We start from the raw sequence: 17,327 nt of genomic DNA on the forward strand, positions 1-17,327 counted from the left end.
TACAGCTGTTTTCAGAGATACTTCTAGGGACCTGTAAATTTTCAGTTATTCCAAGGTGGTATGATAAGGGGCGAGGTGTTTACTCCTTTCCTGGCCTGTGCTCTGGTCTATGAGTGACCACAAGCATTCTTTCTGCCTTGGAACTGTGTGGAGGATTTTCTCTTCACCACCACTAGAAGCTTCACCACGCCAGCACTCCTCCTCGCCCCAGAATTGTAACCCAGATGCAAGCACAGGCAAAGCAAGAGATTCCTGCCTCAGCACTGGCAAAGAGATCCCTGCAATCCCCCTCTGATCAGCCACTGGATTCCCCCTCAGTCTGTGGGCCAGAAGCTGGGCTGCACTTGGGGACTGGGGCTGGGACTGAGCTTCTCTCTCGCTTACCACAGTCACAGACTTTTCCCACTGACCTAATCTGTCTTTGGCATTTGTGGGTTGAGAAGTCTAGAAATTGCCATAGCTGCCTGTGATTCAGTCCTCTGAGGCCTGCTCCAGGTTCACTGAAGCTTGTTTTGCCTCATGCCTATGCTGAACTGTGCTCCTCTCCCAGTCCAGTGCGATATACCTTTCCAATCAACCATCCAGGCTGTCTTGGGCTGGAAATTTATTTCACTCTGTCTTTTTGTGGGTTCTGCTGCTTCAGAATTTGTTTAGAGCCATTTTTTACAGGTATTTGGAGGGGTTTGGGGGAGAGCTCAAGCAAGTCACTGCTTTTACTCTTCTATCTTGGCTCTGTCTCAGCCAAAGAAATTCTTAAAGACTTTCCTCTAAGTCCTAGAAAAACCAAGCTCTATGCTAGTGGAAAAATCATCAGTTTTGATGAAATGGCAGACAACTGAAGTGCTAAAGCTTAGATTTCATCCATTTGTCAGAGACATCCCACATATTTTATTATCATTAATGTTTCTTCAGTCTGACACTTGTAATCAAGTCATGAATCTTGAGTTAACAAGGGAAGGGCACAAGATTTGGAGTCAGAGGACCTGAGCTTGAAGCTTTGCTCTGACATTACTTATGTCACTTTTGCAAAATTACTCTCCTTCTTTGTTCAGCCTCAGTTTCTCCAGCTATAAAATGAAAAGATGGACTAGATGACCTCTAAGGTGGCCCCTTGCTCTAAATCCTACGATCATCTGTCATAATACAAACAGGACCCTAATAAATAGATATGCTAGTTACACCTACAGAATAAAGACTAGTGATACTTCTTGGAAAGGCAATTTATCCTGTCCTTGCTATAGAAATGTCACATACAAAAATGAAATTATTCAAGTAAATCCTGGGTCATTGGATTTACCAAATCTTTAAATCTCTGCATGAGTGGTTTCTGAAAAACCAAAAAATTCACATTAGACGTTTGTTCCCAATACACAAATACTGAAGAAAATACAGGACTTCTTTTACCCACAGAATTTGTTTTAATTTATCTGGTACCATTTTTATGTTGCTGAATATAATTTTGGTGCTAGAAACCAATGGACTGGTTTTGTACTCTCTGGCAAAAGGAGAACAAAAAGTAAGAGGCAGATACTCTAGCAGTGAAAATGGGAAAGAGAAACTACAAGTCATATAGATTAAAGGAAGAAAAAAAGAGGGAACAAGAGAAAAGAAAGTGAAAATTGGGGGAGGAAAGCCTCAGAGTAAGTTTTAGAGAGTCAGACTATCCACTCTTTTAGAGCATAAGCTGAATGGACCAAGATAATGCTTAAATTAATGTTCAGGCACTGATGATAGTATTTAATGATAAATATAGTAATTAGAATAGCTTGCCTTAGCAAGAAATTTGTTATTCTTTCTGGGTCCCCAAACGCTATAACTCAAATGCTACAAATATTTAGTAAGCCTCTAGAGATATAGATATGTTTGCATTTGGATACATGCTGTCACCTCTGTCTCATGAACAAAAAGTGTTTATTATAGACTTCTCTGGAGAACAGTTTTGCTTTTAACCTTACTTTCATTTCTAAATATATTCCTTTCTCCTTCCCTACCTAGCGAGCCATGCCTAACAATGGATTTTTAAAAAAGAGGAAAAAAAGTCTTTCAGGAGAACTAACCAACACATAAAGCATGTCACTTAAAATGTAGTGTTATTTAAATTTATACTTCACCTAACTACACTTTCCATCAATCTGCCAGAAAGAGACTTCACTTTGGAGGTGAGAGTTACAAATATTGCCATATCTTACATCTTACTTTCCCCTCACAGGAAGTTACTCTTCTGCTTCAGTCTCACCCCCTTTCATCTGGACAACTGTAGTAGACTCCCAGCTGACAGGCTCTCTTATCTCAAACCATGTAGCTGCTAAATTAATTTTCCTAAGGCACAGATATGACAAATAATTCCCTGGTTCAAAAACTTTTGAGGGGAGTACCCCATTGCCGAAGATAAAATACAAATTCTATACTCTGTCATTTTCCCCTAGTCCCCCTTCGTGTTTTTTATGGTAGATACAAGCACGCCTGTTAGATGATCCCTAATTTTATGACATTCAATCCTGGTTCTGTATATCTGAACAGGCCCCCAAATGAACTCTCTGCCTGGAATGCATTTCCTTTTTAACTCTGCCTGTTGAAATATCCTTTTCTTCTTTGAAGTATCAGCTCAGGTGTCACCTTTTCCTTGAAACATTCCCTGATTCTCTCCTTCCTCCTCCCCAATAAAAGCAACCTCTCTTTTACCCTGTAACACTGCACCTTATAAAACATTTATTTATGTCTTTAAATATATAAAATTTATGTGAGTGTGAGCATATACATAGATGTCTCATCCACACCATGAATTATAACCTTCTTCAGGCCAGGAAACATTATTTTTCATCATTGTATTGTCAGTGCCTAGCACCACGACTTGTACCCATGATGCACAAAATTAAAATTACAACAACTGAGAAAAGGATAGCCAATTAGGGAAAATTCCCCCAATTTCTCTGTTGTGGTGGTGGCTGAAGGACAGATGGCATAGGCTTGACAAACTGAAAGACAACTAATTTCTGACAAGGTCATTAAGCACTGATAACAATAACAGCAGATAACCTTTATGCTTTGTGTGGAGTCAAAATAATCTCTATTGTGAAAATAGATGAACAGGGAAAGGATGCTGCCGGGGTTGTTTTTCAGTGACACCATTAATGATTTATCCTAGAAATGGGTGGTTCAAAGAACACTGGCAAATGACATAGTCATGTGGTAGAATTTTTCTTTTAGGTGGGGAGGGAGAGGGGCTTAAAATGGGCTTGCCTAGTCATTATTTAACAAGGAGCAACTAGCCACCTCTCCACATGGTTTAGATTCCCTGAGGATATGCTATATATTTTTCTACTTTGTAGATATAAAAAAAAGTAAGGAAAGAAAAGAAATAAGTTCAAGGCTGAAGATCAAAGTTGAAATGATGCCAAGGGATAAATATGGCTTCACTAGCATCCTGTCTGTGTAAGAGAATCTAAAGTTAAGAATTAAAAAAAGACTATTTCTCTTGTTTTTTTCCCCCCACTTAATAATACTTAATTTTTTTCCAATTACATGTAAAGATAATTTTCAACATTCACTTTCATAAGATTTGTGAATTAAAAGACTCTTAAAATGGTTTCTGTTGCATATGGAACACTGGACTCTGGTCATGTGCTAACTGCTTTATTAGCTCTGAATAACCCACTCAATATCCTCTGCCTAATAATTAAGTCATATATATCTGGACCCAAGGGAAAGAGACCTTATGTGAAGCTGGCTCTGGTGATGGTTTCTCAAATAAGACTTTCAGAACCAAAAAGGATATCTAAAATAGTGAAACTGAAAAGCAGATGGCAATACAAGAACACAGTTAGTAAAAAAAAAAAAGAATTGTTGATATCATACACCTTTTAGTGTGAAACATTACCAGAGGCAGAAATAACATAGGAGGCATGGAGATGCATGTTCAGGATGTCAGAAAATGCAACTTGTTGTAATCTAAGGCAAAGCTTTCCACAATGGGAGCAATATTTTACTTTTCCTGTAGGATTTACCTCAATAATTTGTAAAGTGAGTGGCTCTGTAGGATTAGATTATGGATGAATGATCAATCTTGCAGTCTACTCTAGACTTCAAACTTTCTCCTGTCTACTGATTCCTAATAGGGCAAGATCTCTAATAACGTGCTAAATCCAGATGTACAAATGCTGTGATTCAGTGATCAGAAAGCTAGACCCAGAAACAGGCTTGGGTTGAAATCTCTCCCCCAACCTCTGATGCATACTAGCTGTACAAGTAATCTCACATCTCAAAGCTCTAGATAATTATCTAAGACTCTAATCTGCAGAAAAGTGATGATGAGCATTGCTAGAGGGTTCTCTGTACCACTAAAATCACAGGCTAGGCCCCTATCTCCTATAAATGCTGGGATTTATTTTTTCAGGAAGTGGTAAACGGTCAGCATCCTTTGGACTCTAAGGGGGAAATCACTTCATGTTAGAAAGAAGCGCTGATACAGTTGGCTTTCTCAAATGAAGGTAACCATATGGCTCTCTAGCTCAGACAGGAAAGGGATGAATATGGGAGAATAAGTGAGAAAAATGTAGCAGACGAAGACAAAGCTTTAGAGAAAAGAGGGTGAGGGATGAAGAAAGGGAGGAAAAAAAAGAAGTGGAATAGTAAGGCAAAGATAGAAGGATGAGAAAGGAGACAGATGAATAACTTCCTCTCTTTCAGGTGGATTGTTCCCCACTTTCCTGGGACACCACTGTTAGCAGTACCAGAGCCACCATCAACATTCTCCGTATACCCATAATGTCCAGCTCGGGGGAACTGTGACCTAAAAATATAACTAAGTGTTTATAAGAAGCCTTGTTTCTTGAGGATTAGCAATTCAGGCATCACTACTACATTGTAAGGGTTCTTAACCTGGGGTCTAGAAATTTGTTTTTTAAAAATGTTTTGATAACTCTATGTCAATATAAATGATGTTTTTTTGTAATTCTGTACAGTTTATTTTACACATTTGAAACATTATTTTGAGAAGGGGTCCACAGGCTTCACTAGACTAGACAGCTAATTGGCTCCATGACACAAAAAGAGGTTAAGAATCCCTGATCTAAACATAGAGAATTGAAAGAAATGTTGGAAGTTCCTTTTCTACTTTTCTATGGAAAAGCTGTTTGCTATGTGTAACACCGCCTGAAGGTCTCACTGCTCATTCTTTAGTAATTCATTTTTTTAAACATTCCATGAGAACTTTTTTTGCCCAAATGCATAGCTTCATTTATTTATTTATTTATTTTTGGGTGAGGCAATTGAGGTTAAGTGACTTGCCCAGGGTCACACAGCTAGTAAGTGTCTGAGGTCACATTTGAACTCAGGTCCTCCTGACTCCTGGGTCAATGCTCTATCTACTGTGCCACCTAGCTACCCCCATCAAATGCATAGTTTTTGAAGTAGACTTTTTAATCTTACTACAAAGATTCAGTAACTTATAAGAAAAAAAGATCTTCTAATCAGTTATTCTATTTCAAATTCTCTTGCTCATTTAAGAAATGCTTCTTTAAGACTTTTTTTCTTTTTTATTCAAAAGTGTCTCAGAGGTCCCTTAGAATACCCTGTATTAAGGACAAGGTACACACACACTCAGGGAAACGCTGTCTGCAACCACTGCACACCAGCTCCACACAGACAGAATTGGGTTGGTGTGCGTAATTGGCTGCGGATTCCTTAAGACTTTGATGGGGAAAGGACTGCAAGCTATCAAGGTGCTTGGCATTACTGTAATGAATGGTTTTCTCTTTTCTTTGTATTTAAACACGAGAGATATTTAGGATCATTTTGGAACTCACTTATTTAAGGGCAACATGGTAAGGCGAAAAGAACACTAGACTTGGAATCACTGGAGTTGGCTTAAAGCCTGACTTTGGCACTAGATTCTATGTGACCTTGGGCAAGTCACAGAAGTGCTTTATCGGAGATTCACTGGAGGTGGAAGGGGCTTCAAGGCCATCCAGTCCAACTGTACCCAACAAAAATTCTCTCTACAACATGCCCAACAAGTGGTCCTCCAGCCTCTACTTGGAGACCTCTAGGGAAGGAGGTCAATCACAGAATCAGAGCTGGAAAGAATCTTGAGGGCTATCTGCTAATCTACTTGACAACTGTCATCTTGTCCCATCTCTAACTAAAGACCTCTAGTGAGGTGGAATCCACCATCTCTCAAGGCAGTCATTCTTCCTTCTGATAACTCTTCAGTAAGTTTTTCTGATATCTAACCTGTATTTGTCTCTTTGTAGCTGCCATTTATTGGCCAAACAGAACAAGTTTATTAGCCCCTCCTTCCTACGAGTGCCTGTCAAACACCTGAAGGCAGCTGTCATGTTCCACTTCTCTTTTCCAGGCTAAATACGCCCAGTTTCTCAACTTGATAAACTGACAGGAAGCCTACTATTTCTCCTGACGTCATTCATTCCATTTTTTTGGGTAGCCCTAATATTAGGAAGTTTTTCTTCACAGTAGTCTAAATTGCTTCCTCTTGAATTTCTACACACTGCTTCTACCTCTGTCCAAGCAGAAGAAATCTAATCCTTCCATATGACAATCCTTCAAATAATTAAAGAGTTTTTCACGCTTATTTCAAGATGTTGTCCTCCATTTCGACTTCTCTTTTCCAAACTAAAATACTTAGTTCCTTCAATAAGAATCTGAATAGGACATGATTTCAAAGTCCTTCTTGAGCTCAATCAACTTAAATAAGTTTTGTTTCCTCATCTTACAAATGAGGGCAATACCCATAGCACCTTCATGACCTACACATAAGGCGAATGTGATAATCAAATGAAACAGTGTACATAAAAAGTACTGCAAGTACTCATGTATCACAATTGTGACCCTTCTAGGCAAGTGAGATGCTCTGGAGACAGCTCTGAAAAAGCTTAGGAATGTGGTTTGAAAACAAAACATTACAAAACCCCACAACAACTTCACAAAGAAGATGTGGAAATTCAAATAAACAAACAAATAAATAAATAAAGTATAGGAATTTTAGTTATCTTATTAAATGTTCCCATAAAAAGCTTTCAGAATTTAAATTTTCTGTTATATAGTGGAGAAATTCATTATTCAGGAAATTGAAACGCTGAAATAATTAGCCAAAATGACAGGAAATAAAAAGCACATACAAAACAATTCTTTCCATGGTTAGGGAATCACCTTGAATGTAAATGCAAATCCATGCAGCATTGGTTACAAAAAAGAGCTACAGTATTGCACTTTAGAGAAAATGTAAGAGCTTTGTGCCTTTTAAAGAATGTAACCACAGCTCTAAATACACTACTCAAAAAGAGCAACAAGGTGAGGTACCTTTTGTTTGGAGGAGAACTCTGGAAGAGAGCAACAGGAAGAGAAAAAGACTGTGATGAACAGATACTGACAATGAAGGACTTATTACAAGTTAAACAGGGTTATTTTGGTTGGTTTGTTAATTTTGGGTGCTCACTAGAGTAAAGATAGAGAGAAAAACATCACTCACTTATGAGGAATTGATGATATTAAATATACTGGGGTTTAAAAAATGCTATTGATTTCATCTATAAAAGGACAACCGAATTGCTCTCCAAGCATTAGATGAATTCCTTTACAAATTTCTCTGAGTATTAAATGTAACAATAGATATGAGTGAGATTATTTGGTAACATCCAAAGATGCCAAGTTCTCCCATAATTATTACTTATAAAATGCTTAGCACAGTGCCTGGCACATAATAAGTGCTATATAAATGTTAGCTATTATTATTGCTTGCCCACATGAAAATAATACCAAATAGCTAGTGATTTAAAGTTTGGAAAGTAGTTTACAACCCTGTAAAGTAAGAGTTCTTACTATGCTCATTTTACAGATGAAGAAATTAATGCCAAGAGGAGAAGAAATTAATGCCAAGAAGAGATTAAGTGACTTGCTTGGGGTCCCACAACTAGGACGTGTCTGAGGCTAGATTTGAATTCAGGTCTTCCTGCCTCCAGTTCCAGTGTTCTCTCTCCCTTGTGCCACACTTAAATGCTTGATAATGTTTCGGAATAGGTCCCAGGAAGAAGATCAAGGGGAAAATACACATACCACAGGCTGCTTGGTGATGTCCACTAAGTCCTTAATGTTGTAATACTGGTGTTTTTCAAAAGCTGAAAACAGCATGTCCAAAACCTGTTGCTTATCTGCTCTAGCTCGCTTCCCATCTTCTTTCTTTTTCTTCTCATATTCAATCTGTTTAGAAAATGACACAAGTGAACACATACATTTGAGATACTATCTAAAAATACAAACAGTCATTTCAATTTTGTTGCTCATGAACGAGTTCTAGTGTCAGTAAAGAGCTGGCACATAGTAAAGGCCATTGAAAGGAAGAACTGGTAATAAGACGGCCTACAGAACACGAAAAGGATCCCTGGCCTTTCCACACTTTGAACTATACAGTTCCTCTACATGTATGATCACTTCCCCAGAGGTACCACTTTGGTTTGTCAGAAGGGAAGCAGAATGATTAAAATAGTTTCTTTTGATAGTGAAAAACTTAGATATGTCTTACAATTAGGGATTTCAAATTAGTGATAAAAATTTAACTTAAACCACTCCCTGAAGGATCTCACTTAAAACATTAATTAAATAAACATTTAAAATTCCCTTGACATAAGTTACAAAAAAATAATATAGGCATATATCAGGTAATGCTACCCTGACCAATGCTGTCTCAATAACATTATTAATACATAACCAAATTCTAATGTAAGAGATGAATCCCTGTTAATTGCAAAGTCATGGCTGTGTATCTTATGATGATGAGCCCCACAGATGTTAGTTCCTTTGAACCTCGGTCTATTCACTGTCACCATCTTTCTTACTGGATATGTATTGTTCCTACTGAAAAAATTTAGCTCCAACACAGGCCCTATCTTTTTGTAGTACCAAAGAATCCAAGTAGACCATGCCAGTATTTTTCTGCATTTATTTTTTCAACTAACAAAAATCTATCTAATTTTATTCAACTAACAAAAATTTATTTTCTTTACCTTCTACTCCCCCTTCTCCCCAAAGAAAAACATAATTTTTGCAACAATCAGTATTAATCCTGTTTGCTTGAAATGAGAGTTAAGTGACTTGACGGATAACTTTAACCAGAGAAATGAATTTGGATTTCTTAATATGAAGACTTGCTGACTTAGGGGAGCTTTAAACTGAAAACTAGGAAGAAAAAAATGTTCAATTAAAACTCATAGTTTTCAAAAGAAGAAATATTAGTGATAGAAATTGGCTTCATTTGTTTATACACCAATACACAAAGTACAGGTAATAATGTAAATGACACTTAGTAGCAGAGAATAAATAATACAACTACTAAAATGGAAGTGTATGACTTGCTCAAAAGAAATGGTTTTTAAAGAAGATGTGGGAGAATAGTGTAGGTTTTGTCTAAAAAGATACATTTGCATAAGGATCCATAAAAGCCATGAAGAGAATACTTGGGACAGGATAAAAAGAGAGAAAAAAGAAATGACACTGTTTGGTGAGCATAAAGCACACTACACTGTCAAATAGAAAACATGGAGGCATTGCGATAGAGGAGGGCAGAGTGCCAGCCTGCACCTGGGTTCGACAGCTAGATCTGATACTTTGTTGCTGACTGTGTGACCCAATTTCTTCATTTATAAAATAAAGTTAATATTTGTGTTACTACCCACCTCATGTAGTCTGTATAATTTTAAAGAAGTGAGCATACAGATGTGAATTTCTAATAAAATTCTGAAGACACTAATATGATCCCAATAAGAAAGAAAAGAAGGTGGATGTGTCTAAAGAGATCGATGTAGAAGCAAAGGAAAGGCAAATTAAGCAATCCAGATTTTAAACGCAGATTTGTAGAAGACAGAAGCAAAAAGAGAGAAAAGAGCATCAGGAGAGATTAGAGGTCGACAACAAACCCCAAAGACCAACAAGGGGACGTTTGTATGTGAGAGAGAGCTCTTACTAAGCATTTGGGGTATACGGGACAAAGAAAACAAATGACAGAGATAAAGAATTACTCGTCAACTCTCGGTACACTTTTGTTTTCTCCGACAAGGAGATGTGGATATACAGAACAAAAATGGTTAACAGGGAGCTGAAACCTGAGTTCAAGACACGGGGCCAGATGAACTATATCCTAAAGGCAAAATCCTGGCTTCTGTGACTGCTAAGCCCAACTGGTGACCTGACTTATAAAGACTGAAAGAGAGAGGTATTGTAAGCCTGATGTCCTATTTTCAAAAAGGGAAAGGGGTGGAGTCTGAAAACTATCGGCCAACAAGCTTGACTTTAATTGCTGGATTTCACAGAAAATCAGTGACAAAAAGGGACAGTTTATGAGTATTTAGAACAGAAAAGTAGTGATCACTAAAACAAATCATGCTACAATAATCTCATTTCTTTTTCTGACACCATTACTAAGCTTGCAGATTGGAGGAATGCTATAGCTAGAACTATACACCTAGGTTTCAACAAAACATTACACATTCTCTCTCCTGACAGTTTTGTGGAAAGGATAGATTATTGTAGGACTGTCGATTTAGAACTGGAAGGAACCTTGGAGCTACCAAGGCCAATATGGGGTCACAGACCTAGGAAATGTCTAAGGAAGGATTCAAACTCAGGCCACTCTTCCTGACTCCAAGCCCAGCCCTCTACCCACTGTACCACTTAGGTGGTGCTGCTGGTAGTAATTTAAGTGTGTCTGGAGCTAAAAAGCAATCATAAATATTCCTTGTAAACTTTGAGGGCATTCTTTAGAGTCCAAGGATTTCCTCTTGGTCCACTGGTATTTAACAGTTTTAGCACATGACTTGGTTGAGGGCATAGAAGAAATGCACAGAAGGAATGCTTGTCAAATTTACAGCTGATGTAAATTTCTCCTCATTGTGGCTCAAATTTCTGACCATCTCCACCTCAGCAGAAACTTGGACTCTACACCTATTCCCTGTGCTCTGATATGTCAGCTTTTTTGTCTTATCTTGCGTGGAAACTAGGTCACCATACAACTTCCTACAGTCTCTTCATCATGCTCCCAAGTGGGTACCCTCCGTGCTCTCTCAGCACCCTTTTCCATGTGGTCTTCCCAGAAAAGAGTGCTCGTGGTCACTCATAGACCAGAAAAGGAGTAAACACCTCACCCTTTATCATATCACCTTGGAAAAACTGAAAATCTAAGGCCCCTAGAAGTATTTCTGAAAACAGCTGCACAAAACCCCTGAAGCTTGGGACAGTACACTCTCCACACTGGAAGCAGATCCCTACCTTAACAAAGAGTTTAAAACTCAAGTAATTGGCTGGGATCATGAATAAACAAAGGTCTAAAAAAAGTCAGACCAAACAAAGAAAATCAAAACATACAACCAGAAGAAGACCACAAAGTCAAAGCTCCTATATCCATGTGGTCTTCCCCTATCAGAATGCAAAGTCTTTGAGGGTAATGACTGACTAATCTTGTTTGTATTTTTTTAAGTGAAGGCTGAGGTCACCTGAAGGAGGTTGTGTTAGAAAGAATTCTTATACTGGTATGTTGATGGTCTAGGTGTCCACTGAAGTGTCCTCTCATTCTGAGTGTGAATGTGTGTTTTACAGCCAAAGAAGGCACCCCCAGGCATGTATCCTAGAATTGATTTTTAAAAGTTTAGATAAGCATGACTAGAACCTTTAAGAAGGAAACTTGCTTGAAAAGGATGTACAATTCTTAAAACTTAAAAAAAATTATCTTAATACAGAAGAAAAGTGTGTGTGTGGGAGAAACTCAAGGATCTCTGACCTCAGATTTCAAAAGGTCATGTATAAAAGACAGCACATGTAGTAATAATATTGTTGAAGTGAAAATTCTAAATTTGAAAAAAAAAGATTTTTAAAAATGCTAATGACAATAAGAACGCATTTAAAGGTTTGTTTGGAATAAGAAGAGGAAGAAATAAATCCACTACTTGAGGTACTTAGTGCAATGTTCACATGTCCTAGAGAAAGAAGAACTATTAACTCCTACTTTGTTTCTGTCTCCTTAAGGAAAATAATCCTTATCTTAAAGTGGAAAGGGCAAACAAATTTGATTGGGGGTGTGAGGGGTTTGGAATTAAAGGCCATGGACAGCTAAGGAGATAAGAAGAATGAATTTAACTCCTTTAAATGAGTTCAAGCCTAAAGGTCCAGATGAATTACATGCCAGAGTACTGAAGGAAGATGCAAATATAATTTACTGACCTGCTTACCATCTGTAATCTGAGAAAATGAAGAGAACAGGAGATATAGTGGATAATTAGAGATGGAAATGTTCTTGGCAAGGTTTTGTTAAATTCAGGATTTGTAAAAATTTAAGTTCTTCTATTCAGCTGAAATTTGCCTCCTTATAACTTCCACTAATTAGTCTTAGGTCTACCCTGTGGAACTAGGTGAAATTAAGTCTTATTATTGTTCCACATAATAGTCTTTTCAATATTTTTGCCAAGGGGGGAAAAGGAAAGAATTAAAAAAAGGACAGGAATGTTATAAGGCGGCAGATGGGATAATAGTTGACAGAAAGAAAGCAGATCTGCTCAACTCTGATTTTTGCTTCTGTTTTCTCTGCCAAGGACAATCTTTATCTTTGGACTGAGGAGAGTAAGAAATAGTTAAGGGGACTAATAATTGATGCCCAAGACAAATAAAGAGAAAGTAAGAGAGAACTTATTGGTTCTGGAGGAGTCAAAGTTCTCAGGTTCAGCTCAAATATGTCAGGCACTGAAAGAGCTATCAAATATGATTGATGAAATACTATGAGTGATCACTGAAAAATAAATGGGAGCCCAGAAAAAAGAATGTGAGGCCAAGAAAAGAGAAAAAGCACAGCTCCAAGTATGAAAAGATAGGAGAGGAGTCAATGAACTGTAAGTGAAGTAGGGACAAAGCACACACAACAATAAATATGACACAGGATATGAGAAGCAAAAGAGAATGAAGTACTCAAGGAAAACTTCAGGAGGGAAGCAATATTTTCAGCTGGGAAGAACAGTGAAGGCTTTGGGGAGAGAAAGACAGACTCAAGAAAGTAAACAGACTCAAGAGGATAAGTCTGGAAAGGACTCTTGGAGCCAGTTCCCCCTTTATAGATTTGGGGGAACAAAGAAGATGACATCATGGAATTGAGGGCAACATGACTGGTTACACAGCTGAGGTGCAGAGAACAACAGGATTGGTTAGAAGTTTGGTAATAGGGGCTAGCAACCACCTCTCTTTTGTCATGAGACTAAGACGTTTTCTTGGTTTAAGTCCAGGTGTGAGATAGTGGTCCAGACTTTTGGACAGCAAACCAGATATCCTTGAATGACAGCTTGGTGGAGTAAAGGTAATGCCCTTTCTGTTCCAACATGTTCCCCAAGGTTAGCAAAATTCCTTGAGGCAAGAAAGATGGATTTTAAAACCTAACCCATTATAGGCTAGCTGAATTCTGAGCTAAGTTCAGAGACAAAGAACCAATTACCTAACAAAATCAATTACTTGTAAATAAGATCAGTTCATAAATGATACAGGATAAATTTTAATTTTCTCAAGCAGAAGGGGAAGCCTAATATGAGAAAGGGGCCTGCAGTAAATTGATGATGTGAGGGCAATGTAAGTTTGGAACAGCTCAATAAATAATATGATAGTGGGTTAGCAATGAATAAAAGGATGCTGTGCATCAGGGGGAACTCAGGTAAAGTTAGATAACATGGTTTGTAGTAAACACAGTCTGAATGGTTTATTAATAACCTTCAGCAGCATTCAATGCCTTGGAAGTAGTAGTAGTAGTAAGTAGTAGTAGTAGTAGTAGTAGTAGTAGTAGTAGTAGTAGCAACTAGCACTTAGCAGCACTTTAAGGCTTGCAAAAACATTTTAAATATATTAATTCACCAAGAAGCCTAACAGCCTTATGAATTAGCAGCACAGAATGCTAATAGTTAATGCACTCTCTCAGTACCCTCTTCTCTCCTCTCAGATTGCGCTTTGGGCACTCAGCAATTCCCTGTTGTAGACTCTGTTAGCACACCCTGCCCTCACCCCTCTATTCACTGGCAACAAACAACAGAATTCTACTTGGTACACCCACTTGTGGAGAAGGGAAAGGTGAAGGATGCCACGAGCACGCTTGGGGTGGCAGGGCTCAGTCATAGACATAAAGAACAGAAAGAACTGAAAAGATGCCAGCATGTGTGTGGGGCTGCACCATGCTGAAAGGAAAAGGGATTGATATCCAGTGGGGACCAGTCCTGTCTCCATACAGCAAGGACTAAGGCTAGTAAAAAGGGAATTCTTCAATGTGGGAGGAGGCTGAGACTGTTTTCATGTATAGTTCCTAAAAGACATGCCATCAACATGGGATGGAGTCAGAAACTGAGCAATGGGGGAACATAAAGAAAAGAAAACAGAAGGGGAAGGAAGGGGAGGGAAGTAAGTATCTACTGTGCTAAGTGTTTTACATTTACCTCATTTGAACCACCAAAGATCTCAGGAGGAAGAAAACTTAAAAATTCAGAGCACAAGCAGCTAAGTCAATAGAAGATATTAAAACAGAGAGGAAGATGACTAATAAGACATCTAAATGACAAGTGTCAGTAAATAAATACTGCAAAACAAAAGGAAACAATTAAACCATACGTAATAAAATAGACAATTCTCTCATTTCCCAACAGAACATGGAACCATAGCACGATATCTCTGAACGGTTCCAGAGAGAAATAAGAATCTTGAAAGAAGTTAAAAGGGAACAAACGGCAGAACTCATTGCTCGTTCAACAGAAACGAGTAGAACAGAAAAATTTTAATCCATGATGGTGAATCTATACAAAGAAGCAACAGAGATAATGAATGACTAGGATTAGAAATATGCCAAAATGACAGTTTAGAAGAGAAGCCAAAAGCAGTAAAATTTTTAAAAATCATGACTGCCACATAAGAATTACATCAATCTCAAAGACAGGATATGTAAAGACAACTTAAGCATCATAGATCTCCAGTATAACATTATAAACCAACAAACCTGAGCACCATAATGCAGGAACAAAAAAAGAGCTCAGAACCTGTGAGCACAGAAGACAAGGCACTAACTGAAAGAACCCACAGACTGGCTCTAGGAATGGAATGGGCAAGGTGGAAGGTCAAAAGACTGACCAGAGAGAGGAATTTTCTATTTTAAGACCTCAGAGGTAGAAAAACTTCGGGTGGTGTTTTACTCTTAACTTGTGACAACCCCTCTTAGTAGCTGAATGTAAAAACACAGTCACAAGTTATAGGGTTGTACTGATCACCTTTTTTAGCACCCTAGGGAACATGAGGCAGCAGGAATCAGTAGTGGGAAGCAAAGTGCCTCAATACTGGGGATTGGACGTATGAGAGAAGAAACAACCATGGAGAGGGCAGCAAAGGATACTGTAGCTTCAAGAGAAAGCCAGTCAGAGTCAGAAGATGTAAGGAATATAACAGAGTGAGAAAGAAAGTATAAGAGTGAGTTAAAAACAGAGCAGGATAGAGCTCCCGCCTTGGAGTCAGGAGGACCTGAGTTCAAATACATCCTCAGACACTTGACACTTACTAGCTGTTTGACCCTGGGCAAGTCACTTAACCCTGACTACTTCACCAAAAATAAAAATAAACAACAACAACAAACCACACACAAAACAAAACAAAAACAAAACAAACAAAACCAGAGAAGGAGATCCAGAAGTCATAGTGGAAGGAAGGGGAAGGATTAGAAATAGGCAGAAACATACATGTGGGGAAAGAGATTTTTGCTTAGGCAAATCAGAAGAACAAGAGGGATTTGGTAGCCATACGATAGGGTAAGTAATAAGCAAGAAAATGCAGGGTGAATAAATCAGTAAATAATGTTGATATGATGGTGCCTAGAGAGATTTTTATTAATGTCTGGGTGTAATGTACCTTTCATTATAAAACTGATTAAGTACATTTCTTTTAAAAAGCAATGAACTTATTTAGAAAATGCAAGTTAAAACATCTCTGTGGTTCTACCTCACAGCTATCAGACTGACAAAAATGACTGGAAAAAAACCAAACCCAAAAACTTTTTGGAGTGACTATGGGGAGACAGGCAGAGTGGTGCACTGCTGATGGAGTTGTTAACTGGTACAATCATTCTAGAAAGCAATTTGGAACTATTTCCCAAAAGACGTTGAATTTAGTGGTGCTGGTATTAGATCTTCACCCTAAAGAAATCAAAGAAAGAGCTCTTTTCTTGTTGTAGCCAAGGACCTAGAAACAAAGCTGGTGTCCATCAACTGGGGAATGGTTGAACAAAGGACGGTATGTGAATATAATGGAATATTATTGTGCTTTTATAAACACTGATGAAAAAGATGATTTCAGAGAAACCTGGGAAAACCTGCATGATTTACTGAAGAGTGAAGTGAGCAGAACTAGAACAATTTATAGAGTAACAACAATATTGTGAAGAAAAACAACACTGAAAGACTTAAGAACTCTGATCAATGCAATAAGCCAGGACTACCAGAGAATCAAAGATGAAACAATCCTTCCTGACAGAGGAGTGAGATGGACTCAAAGAGTCTGATGAGACATAAGTTTCTGGATATGGCCAAAGGGTAAATTTGTTTTGCTTGACTATGGATCATTTGTTACAAAGGTTGTATTTTTCTTTTTTCATTTGTAGAGGACAGTGGAATTAGTAATCATGTCACAAAAATATAGAAGAAAAAGAAAAATAGTTATTAAAGAATTTAAAAAGATACACAGAAGGGAACAGAAGTAAGTTCAGAAGGAAACATAAACAGGAGAACTTTGAATTTGTTGAATTTATTATGTACTTAAAAAAATAAACTGTATGTAATAGACATTTGTGATTTCACACCTAATTCTTTTTTTTCTTCTGTTTCCTATGTGGAGATGCTACTTCTTGGAGTGCTTAAGTTCAGGATAAATTTATAAATAAGTTTATAAAGATTTTAGAACTTTAAAAAAGCTATAAGGTTTCCCCCTCTGTATCAAAATCAATGCTGCCTATCTATGAACACCAGCTTAAGAAAGTTAAGCTACACCAGATTTCTAGTTATCATAAGGCATAAGAGACAAAAACAGGCTGGAATACAGAAAGAAATTCATAGAACTTACATTGTATTGATGATTAGCCACTGGTTTAAAATTGGTTGTAACAGCTTTCTCCAGCTGTTGGGATAATCTTACAGGTTTTGAAGATTCTTCTATCTGTAACCTGAAAAACGGAGGCACCATTGTATTAATGGCAAAATGCTGCCAGTTTATAAAATTACATCCATAATTCAGCTGATAACAATGACACCTTAATATCACAAGACAAACTC

General features: G+C 37.8%; 1 protein-coding gene and 1 non-coding gene across 4 annotated transcripts in view; both read right to left on the reverse strand.

Moving 5' to 3' along the window:
• The window catches only part of GTF2F2 (general transcription factor IIF subunit 2), a 159,532-nt gene that overhangs the window by 15,498 nt on the left and 126,707 nt on the right, over nt 1–17,327 (reverse strand). For all 3 annotated transcript variants that reach the window (XM_020971471.2, XM_020971455.2, XM_020971464.2), the window contains 2 exons: nt 17,119–17,218; nt 8,071–8,214 (listed from right to left, as the gene is read on the reverse strand). In XM_020971471.2, coding sequence (XP_020827130.1) covers nt 8,071–8,214; nt 17,119–17,218 — 244 coding nt within the window. The remainder of the gene's footprint in view (nt 1–8,070; nt 8,215–17,118; nt 17,219–17,327) is intronic.
• On the reverse strand, nt 5,543–5,677 carry LOC144454936 (small nucleolar RNA SNORA70). Its single transcript, XR_013483481.1, has one exon. It is a non-coding gene; the product is annotated as a small nucleolar RNA SNORA70 (small nucleolar RNA).

This window comes from Phascolarctos cinereus, unplaced genomic scaffold, assembly GCF_003287225.1.
Source record: "Phascolarctos cinereus isolate Bilbo 61053 unplaced genomic scaffold, phaCin_HiC Scaffold_7;HRSCAF=346, whole genome shotgun sequence".
In the NCBI taxonomy this organism is placed as follows: domain Eukaryota; kingdom Metazoa; phylum Chordata; class Mammalia; order Diprotodontia; family Phascolarctidae; genus Phascolarctos; species Phascolarctos cinereus.